Source organism: Choloepus didactylus, chromosome 2 (assembly GCF_015220235.1).
Source record: "Choloepus didactylus isolate mChoDid1 chromosome 2, mChoDid1.pri, whole genome shotgun sequence".
In the NCBI taxonomy this organism is placed as follows: Eukaryota; Metazoa; Chordata; class Mammalia; order Pilosa; family Megalonychidae; genus Choloepus; species Choloepus didactylus.
Window position 1 is genome coordinate 223,566,365 of NC_051308.1, and position 25,882 is coordinate 223,592,246.

At 42.4% G+C, this 25,882-nt stretch overlaps 1 protein-coding gene across 3 annotated transcripts in view; it reads right to left on the bottom strand.

The window, feature by feature from the left end:
* Positions 1–628: 628 nt before the first annotated feature.
* Positions 629–25,882, bottom strand: part of DHDDS (dehydrodolichyl diphosphate synthase subunit) — a 45,743-nt gene continuing 20,489 nt past the window's right edge. The window contains exons 5-9 of one of the 3 annotated variants that reach the window (XM_037828068.1): positions 23,225–23,341; positions 22,271–22,372; positions 13,106–13,220; positions 11,023–11,130; positions 629–2,968 (exon numbers count right to left, since the gene is read on the bottom strand). In XM_037828068.1, coding sequence (XP_037683996.1) covers positions 2,732–2,968; positions 11,023–11,130; positions 13,106–13,220; positions 22,271–22,372; positions 23,225–23,341 — 679 coding nt within the window. In that variant the 3' untranslated portion in view covers positions 629–2,731. Of the gene's footprint in view, positions 2,972–7,396; positions 8,096–11,022; positions 11,131–13,105; positions 13,221–22,270; positions 22,373–23,224; positions 23,342–25,882 lie in introns of those variants that run through there. The other 2 variants (XM_037828067.1, XM_037828066.1) reach the window with 2 other exon arrangements.

The following is a 25,882-nucleotide window of genomic DNA, read 5'->3' on the forward strand; positions in this document are numbered from 1 at the left end:
GGCGCAGCCAGACGTGCATGCTTCCGAGCTATCACTCCAAACAGGCTTTTCGTGCACCTCACCTGGAAAGCGGTTCACACCAGGTGGTGTCGGGATTCGAGGGGAGACTTTACGTGCAGAGGTGCTTTTCAGGGCAGGTAGGAGCTGTCCTTTCAGCACCCGTTGCTCAGCTGCCTCCCCAAATGCTAACGAAGACCACCCTCCACCCTGCCTGTCGGGTTTCTGTATTCCTGGACCTCGGGCCCTCGTTACAGAAAGATGGAGAGTAGCCGCCAGGAAGGGGATACCAGCACTCCCCTCCCCTAAGCTCCGCCCTTTTCGGAGGCATCTAGCCCAGCTACCCCCACCCGACGCGGCCACCAAGCCTGGGCATTGCCAAACGCAGCTGGCGAAACCCCTCCTTCCACACCGTTAGGCTGCTTCCTTTCACTTGTACGAGGATAAGGAGGGTGGAGGAGAGCGCCCCGGGGATTAGGAAACAAGTAGCGGAACAGGTGTTGCGAAGGCAAAAGGACTCATCCACTGTGACCCCACCCCACCCCAAAACCAGGGGTCCAAGTGCACCTAAGGGAAGGTAAGCAATTCCAGCAGCAAATCAGGATGTTCTTCTGGTTGCACTGTTAGCAAATAAGTTTTAGAACCAAGAAAACATATTTAATTCTGTTTGAGGCCCAGGAGAACACAAGAACATGGTAAATAGCCTCAAATTAGGGCTTGGCTCATAGGTGAGAGGACATTTAAAGAGGTCCCACCGGGTTTCTCAAAGCAAACACTGAAGCTGGTTTGTACAGATCATACCAGTGCAAAGCAACCACAGTGAGTTCAAATCGACTACTTCACAGCTCCTGCTCCTGGGCTACAGTGGCCCCTCTGCCACCTCTCCTTTCCACACCCACAGTGCCTCCTGGGGCAGTTCTTCCTTACTCCACCCTATGCACATTCCCAAGAATACAGACCCCCAGGCCAAAGGGAAATACCAGTTCCATTAATCACCTCTGCTGTACCCCAATCACATTAAGGAGAGTCAGGCACAGAAAGGCAGGGAGACAGGACTCAACATCCACTCACAGGGCAGATTCCGTTTGCTGCCTCCAGCCCCTCATTCCTGCCTTAATTGTAGGGCTCTGCATTATAGCCGCATAATTCATGCCTCTCTAATTAGAGCTGTCAACAGCCCCATTGTAAAGCTAGAAAATGTACAGCACCTGCTCTCCAGGAACCCTGTGCCAGGGATTGGTAGTGGGGAGTGCCAGGTGGGGGGTGGAGCTTGCCAAAGGGTGCATTGATTGGCTTCTCAATCGCACTGAGTGGCATTATGCTTGATTCTGGGAGCCAAGGTGTCTCTTGTGCCAGGTATCCAGGCACAAAGAGGGGAAGAGGGGTCCAGGGTGTAGCAAAGTTAGGGCTCTGAAGAATATACCCTTCACACTGCTTACCAGACCCTTAGTTGTCCCCTAGAGGGAGGTGCTGGGGCAACAGCTTACAGGAGGTAAAATGGGAAGACTAAACAGTGGCATTAGCTTGGTATTACTGGCTGGTGCTTGCTGCTCTGGAGCACCTGAAGCACAGAGATGCCCAGGCAGACGGTGTTTCCAAGGCACTAATCCTCCCGGCAGCTCCACAGTGAGGCCTGGACAGGAAAGGGAAAGGGAAAGGGAAGGGAAAGGGCACAGCTCTTGACTCGGCCCTCTTCTTCCTGCTGGGCAGTCTTGACCCTCACAAATGGAAGAGGGCTTGGAACGAGCTGGGACTCTGCCACACTGAGAAGAAATCATCTCAGGACATGCTCAGAGGACCAGGTCAAAAAGCTAAGTGACACCTCTGAGACTAAGGAGGCGGAGGAAATGGGAATCAGAGTTCAGGTGATGAGAAGTGCTTTTTTCTGTGCTCCTGGTCCTGATGTTACAGGGTAGGAGGCCAGGGCTGCATTAGAGGCACAAGAGCCTGCAGGCCCTTCTGTTATCCTGCAGCCATGGAGGGGGCCCAGTCTCAATGGGGAGTGGAGCCTGGCCCCATGCCCTCCTGGAGGAGGAGTAAAGCTTGTGTGGGCTGAGTCGACAATAGGTAATTGGATTGTAATCACCCGCCTGGCTTTTGCGCGCCATTGGGGGCGCTGAGCCTTTCAGTGAGCAATCAGTACTGTGTGGCAGGAAGGGGGTGGCAAAATTCAATAGCGAATCCCAGGTGGAGAGCCAAGAGGGAGGAGCGGCAGATGGGCAAATTTCCTTCCGTCTCTCCCACCTCTTTCTTCCTTGCCCAAATAGCGGCTGCCTATTAGCTATTTACCAGCAGATCCACGGTGGGAGCCAAATCTTTTGTGAAAGTTTGATAGAAGGCTAAGATGGGTGGAGAAAGGATAAGGTATGGGAGAGACCTCCTCCCACAGTCCTGTGTGTTGAAGGGTATGCTGGTGGAAAAAGGAAGTGCTTCTAGGAGCATAGGCAGTGATGGTAAAGGTGGAAGGAGCAGGCAGCTGAAGAGCTGGGGGCTCCCTGCTCTCCAAACCTACTGGTGACCACAAGTGAGTTTCGTGGGGGACTCTCACCCTCAACTGTCCTCAGGGACACTATCCCAGATAGCACAAAGGCCAGCAGACCTGGCCTTGGGGGCTCCACTGCCAAGCAAAGGGAACACAATTCATCATCAGGAGGGAGGTGCTTTCACCAAAAAAAGAAAGGGGAGTGGGGCCCTGAAGGCAGGGGCAGGCAAAGTGGCAAGTGGCCAGCCTCACTCAGGCTGATGCAGTGCCCAGACGTGCCAGCCAGTCAGCCCGCTTGAGTTCCAAGGCCTGCAGGAAACTGTGCACCCGCTCTTCCCGTCTGGCTGAGAGTTTGTGCAGGCATGTCTGTCGGAGCTGGGCGTCCCCACTGGCCTGAAGCCCCTCTCGCAGCAGCTGCTCTGTCACGGCAGCCTGGTCCCTCTCCAGCTGCTGCCTCTTCCGCTCCTCAGCATACATGTCTCGGGCTTTCTGCTAAAGAAAAGTGAGGAATGGGGTGGGGAGATCATTAAGGTATGGGTGAAACTGGGAGGGAGGATGTGTGGGGTGGAACACATGGCAGGCCAAGTTAAGTGAAACAGTAAAGAGTCTGTACCAGATTTGGAAAGTCTTGGGAGTAGGTGTGTGATGGGTGGTGCCCATGTTGTACAGGTTGGACAGTGGCAGTTCTGGGTCCATCTTGGTTTGTTTGGGGGGTGGGGGGTTGGGAATAGATATTTTTTGACATTTTCCTTAGGTTTGCACTTAGAAGGGAACCAGACAAACTTAGGTCTGGTTTCTGGTTTCCCCACCAACTAGCTGTGTAGCTTTGAGCAAATCCTCGCCTCACTTCATTTATTTATCTATAAAGTGGGGGTTGTGCCTACGTTGAATAGTGATTAAGAGATAATATATGCAAAATCCTCTCTAGCATATTAGGAGTCTCCAACAGCATAGCAATTTTACAAGTTATTACTGTATTCTCTGCTGCAAGGCAGTTCCTATTCCTGTCTGGATGCATCCATGGGGTCCCTTCCCTTGGTTTTCCAGGTTACTCTAAGGTGCCATCCTCCCCACTCCCTAGGCTGTTCTTCAGGGTTCAATCCCAGGCTTGCCTCCTTTATGGAGAAACGCTTGACTATTACAGCAAATGACCCTCCTAGCAACATTGAGAAGCAGGTTCATATCTCTTAAGCCACTCACTCACTCAGCGCACTCTGCCTAGTAGAATAGGTGTTAGGGTCCATAGTCCACTTTTTCTGTTAGAAAATAAGCCCTTGAAGGCTTGATAGAGCCTCCAGGGCTCCAGGAACCAGTTCTGATGCCAGAGGTGATCATACTTCCTGAGAGCACTTCTCTTTCATGTGTCCAGACAAACCACGAACTTGAGGATAGAGACTGTGCCTTTTCCTTTCTGGTAATCAATTGACTGACCATGTGATCCCAGGAGGGCAGGGAGGAAGCTCCTGGCACAGAACAGGGGAAAATCCCTTTGGAGGAGAACCAAGGCCTTGCTGAGCCTCACCAATACTTTCTGCTCCTGCCAGTCTAACTAGCCCACAGAGCCTCTGCACCAGAGCTCCTCCTGCCAAACCTATTTCATGTGTGAAAAACAATGTTGTACTTCATACTTGGCATCGTATGTCTCTATCTTCATCCTTTAAATAATATCTTACATGTGCACAAGGACTTTATCTGTTGTCTCACTTGACCCTCAAAATGGAGCTGTGAGAGAGGTACTTTCTATATGTTGGAGACACTGAAGTTCAGAATAGTAAATTGCTAAGGCCTCTCAGCAATAAAAGTTTACTGCATGAATGAAGATGACAAATGAGAATTCTGGAATCCTCCATGCCACGTAATCAGGGGTACTTGAATGATCCCAGGTAATTAGGGGTGCTTCTCTTCTGCTCTGATAATGAGATCACATGTGGAGCTTTGAAGATCAAAATGGGCCTAAGCAACTGCTGCTAAGGTTCTCCATCTTGCTAAAAGGGCGTCTTCCTGGCGTTGATCAGGAGGAACCCCGAGTCCTATGTACGGGACCCCGTTGGACGTATGGGCAGAATCCCAGCAATCAAGGTGCTAACAGGCTGATTAGGAAAGACATGGACACAAAATATGGTAATACAAGGTAAAATGTTCTAAAGGTCTAAAGGGAGGAAGTGAAAGGGCCTTGCAAGCCTAGAGGAGAAAGAAATTGTATTCAACTAAGGTCAAGGAGCAATGAAACCTTATGGACAAGCAAATGTGAGCTGGGCTTTAACCATTGAGAAACAATGGTTAGGGGAACATCCAGCAGTGGGAATAATGGACAAAGATGCGTGAAATTGATTAAAGAGCTTGCTCAGAACAGAGTGAGTCAGCCTAGAGCACTGGGGTTTAAGAAAAACAAAAGGAGATATCTGAAACACTGTGTAAGGACTCTCTTACCTCTCTAAGCCTATTTCTCTACCTGCAAAATGGGGATAATAGTACTCACCTCACTGGGTTGTCTGAGGAAAAAATGAGATAATGCTCATCCTAGTGCCTGGCTGTAACTGTTAGCTACTCTTCTGGATGGCCGACACCCAGCCACAAAGTGGGGTGGGGGGAGTGAGTATGATGCTGCTTAAAAGCATCCCACGAGGCTCCTTCTTCCAAACAGCAGCCCAGAGTGAGGGCAGGGAGGCTGCAGCCAGGGCAGAGCCTGGTCCCTATTTGCCAGGAATCAGTGGTTCATTTATTCAGTGACAGAGTTGGGAAAGCTCCTAAAGACAATCTCCTCCAGCTTCCTCATTTTACAGATGAGAACACTGAGGCCAAGACCAGAAGGGCTAGGCCACACGGCCAGTAGAAGTTCCTTTGGTTTTTCCACTAAGGTGGCTTCTTGAGAAGGCTACAGGAAATGTACCTTGTGCCTATGAGTAAGCTATACTTTCTAGGGGTGGAGTGAGGAAGCCAGTGACCTGTCTGTCCAATCTCCACATTGTCTGGATCTACTCTCCTGATCTTGGAAGTTTTCTAAGTTCTTCTCAGGTATTCACTCTCAGAAAATCCCAGTTAACTGAAGTCCTACTGATCACTTTCTCGCTCCCTGATCATATTATCTACTCCCCCTGTATAATGACCAATCGAGAGTGAAGGCATTCATTCTTTCCTTAGAAATTTTTTGCATAGACTTTGTGCAGTTGTGGTACAAGTGCTCCACAGAGTTTGCTTTGAGAAATGTGGCTCTAGCCTATTAATCTAAATTCCTCCTGAGCATTAAGGTTCTTTGCTTTTATTCTCCCCTCTGTAGACTCAGCAACAACAGGTAATAGCCTTTCCTGTACTTAAATTCTCAAGTGCTCTACCACCTTGCAGCAACCTGGAGAGAGGCTTCAGGTCCTGGGCTTCAAAACATTCATCAGCCAAGGAAAGTCCTCCCCTAAGTCCCTACTTCTCCTAGTTAGCATGCCCATGTTCTGAGACAGAGCGAGCACCTCCTACTGGAAACACGATGTTCTGAAGAGCCCCAGTCTCCCTGCTGCAAAGCTGTACTGGGGACAGGATGAACAGACTGTCACATGTGTATAGCTTTTCAGAGACAGAACTGTGATGAAGGGCCCAGATACACCCATGGAGGGCAACCCTGGCCTCCATGCTCTGAATATGTACTTTGTTCCAGACACCACCATGCTCAGCGCTTTTCATGTAATAGCTTACTGAATCTTCATCACAAACTTGTGAGATAGGTATTATTATTACTTTTGTTTTATATAGATAAGGAAAATGATACTTGGAAGGATTAAATAACTGCCTAGCGCACAGCTAGCAGGCAGCGCCATAACTCAGAATCAGGAAGGTCTGAACCAATACCTCAAGCTTTTAATTTCTCCTGAGGAGAAGACTGTGATAACTTGAAGAACACTATAAATAAAACGGTCCATCAGCCTGGTACTTACTCTTTGACAAATGCATCTGTGCAGTTTGGATGTATTATGGCCCCTAAAATGCCATTATCTTTGATGCAATCTTGTGGAGGCAGACGTATTTGTGTTGATTGGGTGGAAACCTTTTGATTGGATGTTTCCGTGGAGATATGACCCACCCAACTGTGGCTGATGACTTTGATTGAATAATTTCCATGGAGGTGTTACCCCACCCATTCAGGGTGGGTCTGAATTAAATCACTGGAGCCATATGAAGAGCAGCTGTGAGTGACACTTTAGAGAGCAAATGAGAGATATTTTGAAGACGACCATTGAAAACAGAGTTTTGATCCAGAGAAGCAAAGAGAGGACAAATGCCCCAAGAGCAACATTTTGAACAACCCACAGGAACTGAGAGAGGAGCTAGAACACAACCCAGGGATCAGCAGATGCCAGCCACATGCCTCCCCAGCTTAAGGGAGGTTTTCCTGGATGCCACTGGCCTTCCTTCGATGAAGATAGCCGATTGTTGATGCCTTACCTTGGACACTTTATGGCCTTAAGACTGTTAACTGTGTAACCAAATAAACTCCTTTAGAAAAGCCAATCCATTTCTGGTAGTTTGGTTAATGGCAGCATCAGCAAACGGAACAGCATCAAAAGCAGTTTAGTGGAAACATGTGTCCTCTCCTGCTGTAATACCATCCTTACAGATTAGGTGGACCAAACACATTTTACTCATCTCTGTTAATGACCTCCCACAGACCTACCATCCATGCAACTTGTAACAGGATCAACTGCTCGGCACTTGTCACATTTCACAATAAGGAAATAACTGAATCCATGGTAATATAACTCATAACAACTTTGGAAATTTTATCTAATTGTTAAATCATACTTTGAAAGATATTACCTTTTTGTATATACGTTGTATTTCATAATAAGGAAATAACTGAAACTGCAGAACTGTAACCTATAATATTTTTTGAAATTTGTTCTCTAACTACTTGTTAAATTGCACTTGGAAAGTTATCAGTTGCATGTATATATGTTATATTCGACAATAAAAGAATGATTTAATAAAAGAGGGTGTCAAATAAAATGCTTTTAAAAATAAAATTAAAAACCTTGGGTGAAAAAAAATGGCTGCTAGCATTATCATTATCACAGACATTAAACAGTTAGCAAATGCCTGGTACATAGTAGGTATCAAATTATGTACAAGGCACATTTCCAAAATGCTTCCATCAAAAAAGGATTTAAAAAAACTAGGGTTCTTAAAGGAAATTTTTGGTCAGGAGGAAAAATCTACGCTATTGAGAAGCTTTGAATAAGTAGCAAGAACTAGCAAAAACATCTTTCTCAAAGGTCCAGAAAACAGCTATAGGACTGCAGTAACAGGGTAAGTGCTGAATCAAGAAAAAGGCCACTTAAAAGCAGTAGGATCTTGGCACCCTGGCTGATCCCCTCCACCCATTACCAGCTGGGCACTGAGCTGGCCCAAGTGGACCCCTGATCCAGTCCCAGAGGGAGCATAGTAACCCTGTGCACATACTAGGAGTGTGTACGTCTGGCCCAGTCTGTCAGGTGGTGGCCTGTGGGACTCACTGTCCCAGAACTTGCTCTGCAGACTCTGTGGCAGAGCAGTCAAGTTGTAATGCCGGGGCGAGGGACTGCTGGCCGTAGGACATACAGTGCAGTGTCTGGACCATAAGAAAACTGTTTCCTAGGAAAGAGAGGACATTCAGATCTGTGTAAATGGGACAATTCCTAGGGCTACATGTGGCCAAGACACAGGGAGGCCTCTACACTTTTAGCCTGGAACTATTTCTCATACTACCCATTGTATGGATAAGCCCAAAGGAGACAGCACAAGTCAATCTGCCCAAACTGGGAAAGGTGTTTTCTTTTTTTCTTTCATGTTTGTTAGCTCCTGGCATTCAAGGAAAACTGGTCATAACACTAGCTGGATGCAAGTTTAAGGAACAGACACAGCAAAGTCTAAATTTCAGTGATAACACATTAAAATATCCAACTGTCCAAGCTTCAACAAAAGATTACAAAACATACAAAGAAACAAGAAGCAATGGCCCAGGCAAAGAAGAAAATTAACGCATTAGAAACCATCAAAGGAGGACCAGACCTGGGATATTCCAGACAAAGACTTTAACAGAAATTAAAAATTCTCTAGAAGGATTCAACAGCGGATTAGACCTGGCAGAAGAAACCATCAGTGAATGTGAAGATAACTGAGATTACTCAGTTTGAGGAGCAGAAGGAAGGAAGAATGAAGAAGTGACTAGAGCCTGAGGAACACATGGAATACCATCACGCCACACAGCCACCACCAACACACAGAAGAGAAGAGAGAAAGGGGCAGAGAGGAACTCAAAGAAACAATGTGAAAACTTCCAAAACTTGACAAAAGACAAGAATATTCACATCCAAGACACTCAACAAACTCCAAACAAAAAAAAAACCAAATAGACCCACGCTGTAGCATATTATAATGACTGTCGAATGCCAAAGGTAGAGAGTTCTGAAAGCTGCAAGTGAGAAGCAATGTGTCACATACACGGGAGCCTCAATAAGATTAAGTGCTAATTTCTCATCAGAAACCACGGAAGCAAGAAGGCAGTGGGATGACATATTTAAAGTGCTGAAAGCAAAAAATTGCCACCCAAGAGTTCTATATCTGGAAAAACCGTCTTTCAAAGATGAGGGAGAGATTAAGACATTCCCAGATAAACAAAAACTGAGGAAGATCATCACCACTAGACCGACCCAAAAAAAGACTGTAAGAGAGTTCTGCATGTTGAAAGCAAAGGACAATGGACAATAGATTGACGCTGCATGAAGAAATAAAGATCTCCAGGGAGGGGAATGGCAGGAGTAAATAGAAATGCTAGTGCTAGTGTATTTTTAGTTTGTAATTCCATTTTTTTACTTCCTAAAGGATGTAAAAGGCAGTTGCATAAAACATAATGAGAAATCAGTCGTTTTGGACTCATAATGTATAACCATGTAATTTATGGCAAGAATTACATAAAGGTGGGGGAAAAGAGGGGTATAGGAATAACGTTTGTATATACTACTGAAGTGAAGTTGATATCAAAGCAAACGACTATCTTACAGATTTAAGATGTTAAATTTAGGTAACTACAAAGAAAATACTGGAGAATATGCGCACTCACAGAGACAGAGTATAGGTTGTAGGGGCGGGGAGCAAGGACAATGAGGAGTTAATGCATAATGAATGTAGGTTTTCTGTTTGGGGAAATGGGAAAGTTTTAATAATGGAAAGTGGTGAAGGTACCACAATATTGTGAATATGATCAATCCCATTGAATGGTATGCTTGGGGTTGATATGGAGACGTTTATGTTGTATATACAGTCCCACAATTTAAAAAAAGGAAAGAAAGAAAGAACAACTAAAAAGACAATGACAAATGCAATACTTGATCCTGGATGGGATCTAGCAAGGGAGGAGAAAAGGCTCAAATGGACATTACTGGGGCATATGAAAAAATTGGGATATAGACTGTAATCTTTCTATTAGCATCAAATTTCTTAAACGTGATTACTGTATGTAAGATGGTTACCTAAGTGCATATCCTTGTTCTTAGGAACTGTACATGGCAGTAATAAGTTTTCAAGGAGCATGATTTATATAACCTACACTCAGTGTTCACAAAATGGACTGATAGACAGATAGATAGATGGAGGTTTTCATCACATTCCCCAAAAGGCCCCTGATGCCAAGGAGACTGAGAAGCCCTAGACTCACATCATTATCTCCCTTGGCCATTATCACTCCAGACTCAAGAAACCACACCAGCTCTGGTTTTAAAATTCAGGTCCCTGGTTTTGTAGCCTTGGGACCGTTATTTAGTTTCTTTGCCCCTTGTTTCCTTATCTGAAGAATGAGGACATCAAACCTGCTTGGTTGTTGGTAAGGCTAAATAAGAAAACTTGCATGAAATACCTAAGTGCCTTAGAAGACCCTTAACATATTAGCTACTGCCACCGGCAGGCACAACTTTATTAAGACTCCTAACCAGCTGCAGTTGACTCTGCTTCCTAGTGAAACCTGTTTCAAGATCTGGTGATCAAAACTGAAAGTATAACTTCAAGTCTTGGCATACAACAGTTTTACACAAGGGAAGACAAGTGTTATTTTGTTCCTAATCTCTTCCGGAAGAGGTTTCCTTTCTATATACTTCCATTGCTACAGTCTTTTATTAGGCTAATACCTTCAGGGAATAAGGGCCAATATCTGAGAAGCCTTTCCTAGGTCTCTGAAGAAGACATTAAAGACTGGTAGACTGAAACTCGGTTCTGTCTCTTACTGGTTATATGTCCTTGACTCAGTCATTTCTCTTCCATTTACTCATACGCAAAAGTGGGAAAGGACTAATAATCTCTACCTCACTGGGTAACAGGAAGGATTAAATGAAATAATGCACATAAAATGTTAGCAGTGTTTGATACATAGTAAAGAGTAAGTGTTCACTACTTTCATCATCTTCATCATCATCATCATCATCAACATGCTTAGCAAGTGTCTGGTGTATAGTAGATGGCAGGTGGCCAATCAATGCTAACCTTCTCTTTTTCCAGCCCCACCCAGTCAGCCAGCCCTGAACTCTTACCTGGAGCATACTGTGGTTCATCTGGAATCTCAGGATGGCCTCACAGAGATTCCAAAATTTGTATTCTGGCCACAGAACAGGCTGGAACACCAGGCAGGTGTGGGAGGTCTGGGAAAGGTGGGAGAAGGAAGATTATTGTTTAATTACATGTCCTTGGGACACATTCCTGGCCAGGATGCCAAAGAGGAGGCAGGCTGAGCAGGATCTAGCAGCCCAGAGATGAAATGGCACAAACACTCTGAACTGCTGCTGCTGCCTGCCCTGACTCACTCACTACTAGGGGAGGGGTCACCTGAGGCATTTAGATGAGCTGCTGCAGCAAAGCAGAAATAAAACAACACTAGATCAACATTTCCACAAAGATTTTTCTAGGAGCCACACTGTCTAATAAAAGTCAGCAATGAATAAACGGTCACTACTGTTATTTTTAAGAAGCAGCAGTGTGGCACAGTGGTTACGTGCACAGGCTCTGGAGTGTGGCCACCTGGCTTTGAATTCTGGCTCCACCATTTACCATTTATGTGATCTTGGACAAGTTACTTAGCCTCTCTGGGCTTCAGTTTCTTCAACTGTAAAATTGGGTATTGAGAACACCTAGATTTAGGGCTTTATGAAGATTAAATGAGATAAGGTACATAAAGCAGTTAGAGCCCCCGGAGCCAGACAAACTTTGAGAATCCCTTTTGGAGCATTCTTGACAGCCTCTGCTTGATACCTTTGGTGGTGGGAGTTCAATGCCTCAGGGGGGATAACTTTAGTTGTTGGACAGTTAATTATGTTAAACTAACATCACCTTCCCTGGAACTTCTACAGGGTCCCAGATTTTTTCCCTGGAACAAGTTCGTTTCTTCTTCAAAGTGACATTCTTTCAAACATTTGAAGACAAGTTTAGAGCTGCCTGTTATCATTAAGAATCACCAAGGTGAGGGGGGAGAAGACAAAGGTTGTAATGATTTATTCAGAGTCTATCTTTGCCAACAAACTCTAAGTTTCAAGACAGCAGGGATTGTTTCTGATTTGGTCACTATCATAGTCCCAGCATAAAAGAGGAACTCAAAACATATTTTTTCAGAGGGAATGAACTATCACTATGCTTCCCTTTTCCACACTACTATCCTTCACTGGTTCCTTATAAGACATGAGTTTCAGATACCTTGCTATTCAGGTTGACCTCTTCCAGTAAGTCCTCTAGTTTCCCACTGTAGTTTCTTAAAACTCAGTGCCCAGAGGTAAACTTTCCACATGTGATCTGAGCAGCAGAGAGGGTCACAGAACCATTAGCTGAAAATTACACTTCTTTCAATATAGCAAAAGATGGAAAATATCTTCATAGCTAAATCTTCCTAGTTCACTTTTAAAATTGTGGTCCATTAAAATTCCTGGAGCTTTATCATGTGAACTGCTCCCAAACTGGATCTCTCTCACCAACCCATTCTTCTGTTTTGTGACTCAAATCTCCTTGAACAAAAACTTCTCCCAGTCATGTGCTATCCAGGGCCAAGATAACAGGAGATGGAGATTTTCAAGCAAAACCAAACTTATTTGGATATGACCTTTTTGGGGAATACCTACCCTGGAGTTACTGAGCTGAGAGGCAACAGCAAGCCCCTAAGAAAGAGTGTGCATATTGTTTATATCCCTGAGGACTGTGCTTACATAGATGTGGTCCTTTATTCTGAAGGGGAGAGATGAAGAGGTTCTAGTCCAGAGCAGACAGGTACCTAGCAGGTTACCAAGGCAGGAGCTTATACTAAGAGACTCAAGGCAGAAGTCCAGTTCCCTGAATAGGGGCACAAGTGAAGTTTTTACTATGGCTGGATAGCCTTGATTTTTTTCCTATAGGCTGGATGCCTTGCACTTTAGAGAGGCTGACAAAGCCAAGGAAAGATGAGAAAGAGATAGCAAAGGTCAATAGGCATAGCCTGTAGATACTTCCCATATTTTAGCTCCCTTCCCCCCCAAGTTCTCTGGTCCCCAGCATGACTAGGAGTGGGGTAGGTGATGAGCCACTCTAATACATTCTGTGGGTACAGACACAGTTTCCAGGCTGACACAAACAGAATGGTGGTTGGAAACTACCTACCTGCCACAGCAAGAAGTCGCTCAGCCTTACTTCCCCAGAAGTCCGTATCAAGATGTCTGGATGAGGAGAGCAGCTGGTATAGAGGCACTTATCAAGCAGAGACTCAGAGATATCGCTAAGGTGAGTGGGCAGGAGACAATGACAAGAACACATCTCTTTTTGTATTACTCTCATGGTGAACTTTCATACATAAGGCTCCCCAGTTTATAGAACACTATCAAACACAGTCAATATACTACCTGGTATGCAGAAGGTCCTCAACCTTTGATAAACCTTTTTGATAAATTAATGAATTATTTTAATCCTCACAATTTGCATAAGGTAGTTCTATTCTCATTTTATACATAAGGAAACTGAGGCTCAGTGAGGATAAATAATTTGCCCAAAGTTATTTAACTATAGGCTTAAACTCAGATGTACCCACTAGAATATTGTGTTGTTTTTCACTTAAAACATCTTGTTTTTTAATATGCATACATCCTTTGACCCAGCAATTTGAGGAAATACTATATAACTGTTTTTAAATAAAGGTAAATCTAAAGGTAGTGATTTGGAAGACATCCAAGATCTAATGTTAAATGAAAAAAATCAAGTTTCAGAAAACATACACAGTGGGTAATTTTTTTTTTTTTAAACACATACTCAAACATCAACACAAGTGCATATATGTGTATATAAACAAAGAACAAAGTCTTGAAAGATACATAATATAGTATTAATAGTGGCTACCTCTGGAAGACAGGATAAAACTATCCCTTTTTACTTTATATACTTCTGTATTATTTGAATTTATTATAGAGAACATTTTTAAAAACTTAAGTGATACAGACCCGGAAACACTGCAAAAATCCACATTACTCAGGATTTTAAATAAAAAGCAAAATGATCAGCCCTCCTGTGTTTGAGAAGAGCTACTTTTCCAAACAGACACTCAGAAAGGAGATGGAATTGACGAAAAATGATGACCAGCAGCATTTATCTGAAGTAAAACTTCCCTGTACATGGAAAGAGGATAATTGCAAAGCTGTTATCTGTTGGCTTTGAGGGCACTGTTTACCTGTCTTGCCAAGAACCCATAAGCAGAATTTGGAATATCCTAGTGATTTGGTGGGAATGTTTCTGGGAGTATCATCCAGAAAGCAGAACTATCTGGGCTGTGTGTTCAAAGTCAGATTCTACACTTACTAGCTGGGTGCTTTGGGGCAAGTTACTTCATCTCTCAATCATCTGTTTGCAAACCATGGGGGCGGGGAGCTTTAGTTTTTGTACCATCACAAAGGAAACAGTATTCCCTTATGGATTGGTCAATAGAAAGTGCTCTGGATTAGATTCCCTGATAATCTTGACAGTGATATCTTGGCAGCATGGTCTTAATTAGAAGAGGTATGTGAGACTTTGCACTACGACTTAATTTTTCAGGTCACTTATCTTTAAATTGGGCACAACATTTGTCCTATCTACTATAGGTTATTGTGAGGGTCAAATCAAATGAAATAACAGATTTGAGTCTACCTTGGGGACTATAAGGTAAAACACAAATAAATAATAATAATAAAACACTGTTTCAAATGCTACCAATTTGCTGTGTGACTTCAGATCCCCACTTAGACTCTGGGTTTCAAACATATCTGCAAAAAGTTTATCCTGCTCACTTCAGGCACTGGGTAGAATTCTTATTGAAAAAGAGGTTAACTCTAAGGCGGAGGGAGGAGGTAATAAAACTGACAAAATCAAAATGGAATATCTGTAAGCTTTGGCCAACAAAAATTCAGCACTAAACATAATTAGTTGTCTACATGAAGACTTCACGAAATAATTTATAACAACACTAACACTTCAGGAAACGGCCAACCCAAAATAAAATCAATTTAAAATCTATAATAAGGATATGGGAATAGGATCCGGAATGTGGACCTGGTGATACTGAGTGTCAATAGGACATTAAATGGCCTGACATCAAGAAAAAGGAGGAGTAAGAACATATTAGTGTTCCAGAACCATTTCAGAAAGAAAGACCCTTTCTAGAAGTATGAAGATACATACAAGTGTGTCCTATAATAACAACAACAGTATAATACATTTATATAGCTGTTAATTTATAAAGGAAATGGTGAAATGTTATAATAGAGAGTACAGGCTTTGGAGGGAGTCAGACCTGGGCTGGAGTTCGAGCTGTCCCACTTACTATCTTATGTGACTTTGGGCAGGTCAATTAACCTCTCTTTAACATGTTCTGTAAAATAATAATAGTCACTATTTCATGTGAGAAATGCAAGAGAAACATTTATTCTAGTGCCTGACTCATAAGATTCAATAAATATTAGTTATTAATTCTTATACTGCCTTATTGTTTATTTCAGCCTTTGAATGAGACAGACAGTTTACCACAGTGAATAAAAAACAGGCTCCTGAGATGGGAGGGGGCAAGATGGCGGCATAGAGAGGAGTGGAAGCTAAGTAGTCCTCCTGGAACAACTACAAAAAAACAGAAACAACTAGTAAATAATCCAGACTAACTGCAGGGGGACAAACGAGACCATCCACTCATCATACACCAACCTGAATTGGGAGGAATGCCCGAGAACACAGCATAAAATCTGTAAGTAAAACCTGCGGAACCAAGTCGTGGGACCCCCTCCCCCATAGCCCGAGCTGCAAAGCCTCGTGGTACCAGAGAGAAGCTCTCTCCCAGCAAGCGAATATAGCTCAGCTGAGCTCCAACTGGGGTTTTAAGTAGCGAGTGTGAACTGCTCACTACAGGTACGCATCCCCAAAAAACAGACAGAGGCTTTGGGTGACGACTGACCTGGGAGAGCTGGAAGGTCACCTTGGACTGGGTCTGAAGGGGACTATCTGTTTCTTTTTTGGCTCAGTGGAGAAAGCCCCAGTCATTTTCAGCTTCCAGGGCTGTGAAGCGGAGATGGGTGGAGACAGCACAAGCAGAGAGAAAGACCATTGAAATGCTAATGACCTCCACCTGGGGGCTCTGTCTTCTCTAGGAGGAAAGGGGTGGGGCCCCTTCCATTCAGAACCAGACCCCAGAGCCTGGGGGAACACGGCCATACCTCCTCACACCAGTCAATAATTATAGGCTAACAGGCGTCACCTGCTGGGCAGAAAAGCACAGTGACCCGAGGCATCAAAGGGTGGAGCAATTTTCTAAGACACACCCACAGGGAAACCAGATACTGAATATTTCTTCCCTCTGGGACCTGAGACTGTTCTGGTCTGGGAAAACCTGAGTTGGATAACCAAGGAAACCATGCCTAGACAACAGAAAATTACGACCTACACTAAGAAAAACAAAGTTATGGCCCAGTCAAAGGAACAAACGTACCCTTCAACTGAGTTACAGGAATTTAAACAACTAATGCTAAATCAATTCAAAAAGTTTAGAGAAGATATTGCAAAAGAGATAGAGGCTGTAAAGGAAGCACTGGGCATGTATACGGCAGAAATCAAAAGTTCAATAAAACAACTAGTAGAATCTATGGAAATGAAAGGCACAACACAAGAGATGAAAGACACAATGGAAACATACAACAGCATATCTCAAGAGGCAGAAGAAAACACTCAGGAACTGGAGAACAAAACACCTGAAAGCCTACACACAAAGGAGCAGATGGAGAAAAGAATGAAAAAATATGAGCAACGTCTCCAGAAACTCAAGGATGAAACAAAGTACAATAATGTACATATCACTGGTGTCCCAGAAGAAGAAGAGAAGGGAAAGGGGGCAGAAGCAATAATAGAGGAAATAATTAATGAAAATTTCCCATCTCTTATGAAAGACATAAAATTACAGATCCAAGAAGCGCAGCATACTCCAAACAGAAGAGATATGAATAGACCTACGCCAAGACACTTAATAATCAGATTATCAAATGTCAAAGACAAAGAGAAAATCCTGAAAGCAGCAAGAGAAAAGCGATCCATTACATACAAAGGAAGCTTAATAAGAATATGTGCGGATCTCTCAGCAGAAACCATGGAGGCAAGAAGGAAGTGGTGTGATATATTTAAGATACTGAAAGAGAAAAACCGCCAACCAAGAATCCTGTATCCAGCAAAGCTGTCCTTCAAATATGAGGGAGATCTCAAAATATTTTCTGACAGACAGACAATGAGAGACTTTGTGAACAAGACACCTGTCCTACAGGAAATACTGAAGGGAGCACTACAGGGTGATAGAAGACAGGAGTGCGTGGTTTGGAACACAATTTTGGGAGATGGTAGCACAACAATGTAAGTACACTGAACAAAGGTAACTATGAATACGGTTGAGAGAGGAAGGCGGGGAGCATGTGAGACACCACAAGAAAGGAGGAAAGATAAAGACTGGGACTGTGTAACTTGGTGAAATCTAGAGTATTCAACAATTGTGATAAAATGTACAAATATGTTCTTTTACGAGGGAGAACAAGCAAATGTCAACCTTGCAAGGTGTTAAAAATGGGGAGGCACTGGGGGAGGGATGCAATCAGCACAAACTAGAGACTGTAACTAATAGAATCATTGTATTATGCTTCCTTTAATGTAACAAAGGTGATATACCAAGGTGAATGCAGATAAGAGGGGGGGATAGGGGAGGCATGTTAGACACTTGACATTGGTGGTATTGTCTGATTCTTTATTCTACTTTGATTTAAGGTTATTTTTCCTTTTGCTGCTTCCTAGCTGTCTTTTTTTTTCCTCTTTCTTTTGCCTCTCTACCATCTTTGACTCTCCCTCCTGCCTTGTGGAAGAAATGTAGATAATGGTGAAGGTGGTGAACACATAAATGTATGACCATGCAGAAAACCATTGATTATTTACTTGGGATGGAATGTATGGTGAGCGAACATAACCGTATTAAACATAACCATATTAAAAAAAAATGGGTTGATGACAAAACCTCAAGGGCAATATACTGAGTGAAATAAGCCAGACACATTAGGACAATTATTGCAGGGTCTTACTGATAGGAACTAATTATAATATGTAAACTCATAGACATGAAATATAAGGTACCAAGATATAGGACGAGGCTTAAGAATGGGGAGTGGTTGCTTAGTATGAGCTGAATGTTCAATTAGGATGAACTTAAATGTTTGGAAATGAACAGGGGTGTTGGTAGCAAGATGTGAGAATAACTAACAGTGCCCAATGGTGTGTGAATGAGGTGGAAAGGGGAAGCTCAGAGTCATATATGTTACCAGAAGGAAAGTTGGAGGTCAAAAGATGGGAATGTATAAAACTGAATCCTATGGTGGGCAATGTCCATGATCAACTGTACAAATACTAGAAATCACTTCCATGAACCAGAACAAATGTATGACAATACAATTAGAAGTTAACAATAGAGGGGCATATAGGAAAGAACTATATACCTATTACAAACTATACACTACAGTTAGTAGTATTTCAACATTTTTTCATAAACAGTAACAAATGTACTATATCAATACTACGAGTCAACAATTGAGGGGGGTTGGTTAGGGATAGGGGAAGATTAGAGTTTCCTTTTCTTTTCTTTTTTTTTTTTTTTTTTTCATCTTTCACTTTATTTCTTGTCTGGAGTAATGAAAAATTTCTAAAAATTAAACAAAAATTAAGTGTGATGGATGCACAGCTGTGTGAGGGTACCCAGGGGCAAGTGATTGTATACTTTGGATCTTTGGATAATTGTATGGTATCTGAACAATCTCAATAAAATTGAAAAAAAAAAAAAAAATCCCCCAGAATAGCAGTCAGATATTACCAATTAAATCCTCATCATCTGAGATGGCAACAAAAATTAAATGAATAATAGGGGAAATGGGGGATTGGATGTTTTGGGTGTTTTCCTTCACTTATATTTTTATTCTTATTTTTATTTCTTTGGAGTTATGAAAATGTTCAAAAATTGATTTTGGTAATGAATGCACAACTACATGATGGTGCTGTGAACAACTGATTGTACACTGTGGATGACTGTATGGTATGGAATATATCTCAATAAAGCCGAATTGGAAAAAAAAAAAAAAAGTAAAAAAAAAAGTTAAAAAAAAAAAAAAAAAACAGGCTCCTGAGCCAGGATGAAAACCTGGCCTGAAGCTTTGCCAAGTCTATGAACTTGGACAAGTTACTTAACCTCTGTCTTGGTAGTCTTACCTGTAAAATGGGGGGGGAGGGGGTATCTCATAGTGCCTATCTAAGGATTAAATAAAATAATGCACATGGAAAGTGCTCAGTAAATAAATGCTCAGTAAACATTAGCTATTTTATTAGTAATACTATTGTTTTACAAGGGAAACAGAAGCCTGTAGGGGTCAAGTGACTTCCTCAAGGTAACTCAGCTGTAATGGAAGACAGTTTTATTAAACTATCCTTTAAGCTAAATCTATTTTCTTCTTCTATAGTTCCAGACTCACAAAATAATCTATTAATTTTATTGCCAGGAAAAAAAAATTATACTCTTGAGGAAAGGAAAATGGGCATTTGGATGGTGGTAGTGACAGGAGAACAGGAAAATTCTAGCTACTAGAAGGGTAAAGCCTAACTGTAATTGACTCATTGACTGTTATCAATGTGGACTTGTCTGAATTTGAATAATAATTAGCCTGAGACAGCTGAACACCAAGCTTCAGGAGCTGGAAGACTAAGACATCAGCCACCTTACCCTGGTGATCCTGCCTGGACAAACTCCTCTCTTTTGGGCTTAATACTGGCTGCTCTGGTTTTCTTCCTACCTTTCTGGTTGTTCATTCTCTTTTTTCCTTTCAAGCTCATTCTCCTCTATCCAACTAGTAAAAGTTTCTCAAAACTCCATCCTTGGTCCTCTCTTCTCCTCACTTCAGACTTCATGTCCTCTCTTTGCTTGTTGCCACCCACACACAGTCCATCCACACAGTGAAGCTCCAGTCCCGACTTCTCAATTGTCGATCTGACATCTCTGTTCAACATCAGCACTATAATTTTATGCCTCTTTGTATAATCTTGATCAATGTCAAGATTTTGCTCAATGCCAGAATCTGAACTTCACAAAGACAGGAAATGTATATTCTCATTCTTACTATACTAACCTGTGTGCAGCAAAGTGCCTGGCTTATACAGGCATACCTCATTTTATTGCAAGTTTTTTACAAATTGAAGGTTTGTGGCAACCTTGCATTGAGCAAGTTTATCGGCACCATTTTTCTAACAGCATGTGCTCACTTCATGTCTCCGTGTCACATTCTGGTAATTCTCACAATGTATTTCAAACTTTTTCTCCATATCAGCAAAAAGGCTGTTTTGCTTTCTTATCATTTGTGTGTTCACTGGAGTAGCACTTTTGAGAAGTCAGGACTGTTCTAAAATTGATTGCACAACTCAACTATGTGATAATACTGGGAGCCATGGATGGTATGCTTTAGATGGATTGTATGGTGTGTGACTATATCTCAATAAAATCGCATTAAAAAAAAAAGAAGGAAGAAAGAAAAAGATATATAAACATTAACAGGCATCTGAAAGCAGTTGATTTCAACCCTCCAAGGATGACTTTGAGCTGTTCAAGACATTTGTGGAAGAAGTCACTGTAGATGTGGTGGAAATAGCAAGAGGACTAGAATTAGAAGTGATGCCTGAAGATGTGACTAAATTGCTGCCATCTCGTGGTAAAACTTTAACGGATGAGGAGTTGCTTCTTAGGAGTGAGCAAAGAAAGTGGTTTCTTGAGATGGAATCTACTTCTGGTGAAGATGCTATGAATGAACATTGTTGAAATGACAACAAAGGATTTAGAATATTACATAAACTTAGTTGATAAAGCAGAAACAAGGTTTGAGAGGACTGACTCCAATTTTGAAAGAAGTTCTGCTGTGGGTAAAATGCTATCAAACAGCATCACATGCTACAGAGAAATCTTTCATGAAAGGAAGAGTCACCTAAAGCGGTAAACTTCACTGTCGTCTTATTTTAAGAAACTGCCAGCTACCCAAGCCTTCAGCAACCACCACCATGATCACTCAAGCGTCAAGACCCTCCATCAGCAAAACCCTCCACCAACAAAACCCTCCAGCAGCAAAAAGATTACAACCCACCAAAGGCTCAGATGATGAGCAATAAAGTATTTTTCAGCAATAAAGTATTTTCTAACTGAGGTATGTACATTGTTTGTTTAGACATAATGCTACTGCACACTAATAGACTACACAGTATGGTGTAAACATAATTTTCTATGTACTGGAAAACCAAAAAATCTGTGACTTGCTTTATAGCGATGGTCTGGAACCAAACCCACAATATCTCCAAGGTATGCCTATAGATGGCACTTAAAAAACTGCCACCTTTCTTATCTAATTCCATTCTCACTGAGTAACTTCTTGATTTTTTTAATTTAGTTTCCCAGATAAACTGAATTATGTGTGAGAAGGAAAACAGAAAAATTCCTGGGTCCCAAACTCCCATTTAATAGAGTTAAAGGAAAAGAACTCTGAAATAAGACAGTTTTAGATATGAATCCAAGCTCTGGCCTTTTTAGCAGAATAACCTTGGGCAAGTCACTTAATGTTAAATTCAGTTTTCTCATCTATAAAACAGAAAAAGATGACTCTCACACATATGTTTATATGAAGTTAACAACATATAAAACACAGAGCATAACACTGCCTGGAATATTTGTGCTATTATTATTTTACTATTGCTATTAATAGTTTACTAGTATTATTACTAAATGCTACATTAATAACAGGATAGAGATTGGATAGATGGCTTCTAAAGTCCCTCTCATCAGTAAATTAGGAATCCACTACTGTTGCTAATGACTGACAATTTTCTTAGAGGTTTTTGAAAAATACATAGTTCTTGCTTGAAACTATAACATGAGAGTCTGAAAGGACTCTCTCCAAACAAGCTACACTCCTTGAAAATCATTCTTGGAAAAACACTGCCAACGGGACTTTGAGGGCATCTTTCTTTTATTGAATGTCATGTCCCTTACCGTCTGCTTTGCCATTTCTCTAGGGTTTCCTGGTGTGGGGTGAACACAGAGAAATTCTGAAGCAGGCTGTAATAGGCCAATCTCTAAGTTTAGGGCCCCAGCAAAAATCTTTTCATATGCATCCCTGATTTGACCTCTGGCCCAAGTAGATGGAAGAGTTTTATGGTTTGGTGCCTGCCTGTTTTCCTCATCAGTCAGCATGCTAAAACAACTAGGGATACCTGGGATCCAGGAGGCCTTCCTCCACTCCCCAGGCCATCTCTCTCACAGCATTGCTGATCTCATGGCGGGATGTATATGCAAAGCAGACGTTCAGGAAACACCTGAGAAGGGAAGAACAAAGTAATTCACCAAAGAGTCTGCAAGCTGGGGGACAAGGACAAATGACTGGAGTCACTGATTACAGAGCACCCCTTCCCTGGAAGAACACACACTAGATGTTAACTATGGCTACCTCCGAAAGGTGAGATAAGGAATTTTTTGTGTTTTCTTGAAATAAACATATTTGTTTTACAATAAGATAAATACTAAATGTCCCTTATTACCCCACTAACTTTCTTCCCTACTACTGCCAAACGGCTTTTAGAGGATGTGAATTCACTGTGATATTAGCACTATGCAAAATAGAACAGGTAGGAAATCTGATGCAAAACAAATCTACCATCAAACAATAAGGCACATGTAAATGAAGTCTAGATTACTGAACTCTGCTCCCCGCTGTATTTGTACAACTTCCCAGTCATCCTATCTGTGGGTTAAAGAACTGGGATAGAAAAATAATTTCTTGAAGGATCAGTCTTCAGAGTCAGGGATGAGACCTGCTGCATTTCCACCCCATCCCCTCTCAAGTTAAAAAAATATATATATATACATATATATATTCTCTCTCTCCGTTCCCCCCTCCCTCGCTCCCACTTCCCCCTCACCCCCAGGCCACAAGAAGGGAGAAGAGGATGAGAAAATGTGTGTGCATGTGGGAGTCTACGCATATTTAACATAGTATTGCAGAAGTATCTCTGGTCTGCCCTGCAGATGGAGGGAGGAAGTTTCTAAGATTCCCCAACTACTTCATTGCCCCTAACACCAAATGCAGACCAAGGAAGGCCAACATGTCTTTTTAAAGCTTACACGGTGTCAAATATTGATAGAGGCCCCAGGGGAATATAAGAGCTTACTTGTTGTAGTTTTTGGTGGCCTGCACAGCTTGTGCAATCAGCTCCTGGAGATCCAAGGGCAACAAATGCAGATCACCCAGGACCCGGATACACACCCCATGCTTCTGCAGTTTCTCCCTAATTGGAGGGTGGGGAAGAAGTAGAGTTGGGATAGAGTACCTGCTGAGCTGGAGGGAGCCAGGTGCTTAGATAATTAACAGCCAGTTTTTGAGTGCTTTTTTAATGTGTCAGACACTGTTCTACACATATTATTTCACTGCATCCCTTCAACAACTCTGAGTGTACGACATTCCCCATTCAACAGAAGGAAACTGAGGCTCAGATAGGAGAAGCAAACCTGCCTAAGCACATATAGCCAGCAAGTACTGTTTCAACGACTGAAACCCAGGTCTGTCTGATTTGAGAACCCAAACTCTAGCACACATTATACCGCCTCATGTCCTTGTCAGCAAGTTGCATTTTATGCATTGTCTGATGTTTGCTCCATTTTGACAAGTAAATTCCTCAACGGCAGGAGCTGTGTTATTGGTTATTTTTGTATCTCATTGTGAAATATGATTATGATAATGACAGCTAACAATAATTATGTGTTTACTAAGTGCCAGATACCAGTATAAGTACTATACATGCACCAACACATTCCATCCTTACACCAACCTTTCAGGTAGCTACCATTATTATTCCTATTTTGCAGATGAGGAAACTGAGGCACAAGGAGGCTACGTTAATTTGCTCAAGATCAGGCAGCTAGTGAGTAGAGCCAGGATTTGAAACTAGAGAGTTGGTGCCAGAGCCTGTCCTCTTAATCCTGACATTATACTGCTTCCATGTGGTAACTTCCAAACATTGCACACAATGATATGAATTCACTGTTGCCCAGCCAGCCTCCCTCACCGGGGAATGCTATGGAGAAACTGAAAAAATATTTGGAAAATGGGAGCTTAATAAAAAGTATACTGTGGAATGAGAGTATCTGGCAGGTCTTGGGGACCTTGATCCAGAGTTGAAGGCCATGCCCACAGCTTATTCACCGTATAAGCCTTAATCACATTCCTACAAAGGTGAAACAAGATCTAAACACCTATTTTTGAGAACCCAGTAGAGCTATAGTAGACAAGTATATAGTCAAATCAAGGCAAAATTTGGATAAGAATATCTAGATTCAAGTGCTAGTACTACCCATACTAGCAGTGTGACCTTGCACAACTACTTAACCTCTCTGGGCCTCTGTTCCTCCCCCAAAAACTGGGGGTATAACCTTTTCTGCCATACCATCCTCATATGTTAGGGTCAAACAAGATAAGGTACATGATAGTGCTTATTCTCATACATCAGGTCCAAGGCTGTAGTGAGGCCCATAGTGAAGGAAGCTGCAAAAGCCCTAATGATAAGGCAGGAGATCTGGGTTCCCAACGTCGCTCTGCAACTAGCTGCTGTGTAACCAAGGCAAACCTTTTCTTTTCTTGATCCTTCTCTTCACTAGGATTTAGATTCCCCAGTGAGGAAAGTGAACTAGTGTTTTTCAACCTTTCTTTTAGAAAGGACTCTTTCTTCAAATTAATTCTTATACAGAAGCCCAATATATAAAATAGATAAATGCAAACCAGCACCCTGTACCCCCAACTCTCCCTGGTTTCTTTCACTCCCACTCCTCAGAATGTTGGGGTTCTATGGCACATCGTTGGAAAATCTAAGATTTCTTCTTGCTCTGTCCAGAACTTCATGATAAAAGAAGACCATTTCCTCTATCACTGGCTGATTAATTTCAGCAGCACCTATACTGCCAGGCATTTTGATCTTTCAGGAAATTTAAAACTGCCTCTTTTCTCTCAGTGTACAGTACAATAGATAAAAACTCAGGCTAGGGAATCAGAAGGAACCGGGTTTGCATTTGGCTCTGCCAGCTGATAGCTGTGTGGTCTAAGATACAGGACTTAACCTCTCTGGTTTTCACTTCCTTCCTCTCTAAACTGGGCTAAAAAAATCTTTCTCATGGGATAATGTAAAGATTAAATGAGAATGTATGTTACACTCTGAGCCTGGCACACACTGAGTACTTAAAATAGGTTAAGAAGATATGTCAATATAGATGTAGAAAGACATTATCATTCATAAGGACATTCTTCCTTCCTCACACCTCCAAGGTAAAGTACGGAAGAATTTGGATACCTGGGATGTGCATATGCACTTTAGTGCTAATGTGAGAATAGTAAACCTGCCTCCACCCCTAGTCCCTTGGGTGTGAACTCTGAGCCACATGGGCTCTTCCAGAGACCAAGAGCAATGTCTGTGGCCCAGGGTCTCACCATCCTAATCTGGATAAAGAGAGAAGCCTGGCTACCCTATTCCTCACCTCCTGACCCACACAGGGACAGAACTAACAGAACCATTACACTAGAAAGCTTTTCTAAGAAGGCCCAGTTCTGCTGGAGTTCTAGGTTCTCTGTTCTCTCATCTTCCTGGTCTTGGTGCAGGTAGGAGCTAGGCAGAGAACACTTACAATGAAGATTTTTGAGCAGATCTGGCTGGTGAAGGCTCTACCCTTTCTTTGAAGCAAAGAACCTCCATTAAACTTCCTCTTTGCCCATTTCTGGCTTTGCTCCCTAAGTTAAGCCTATACGTAGCTACAGCTCAGAGTATTATTGACACTTCCCCATA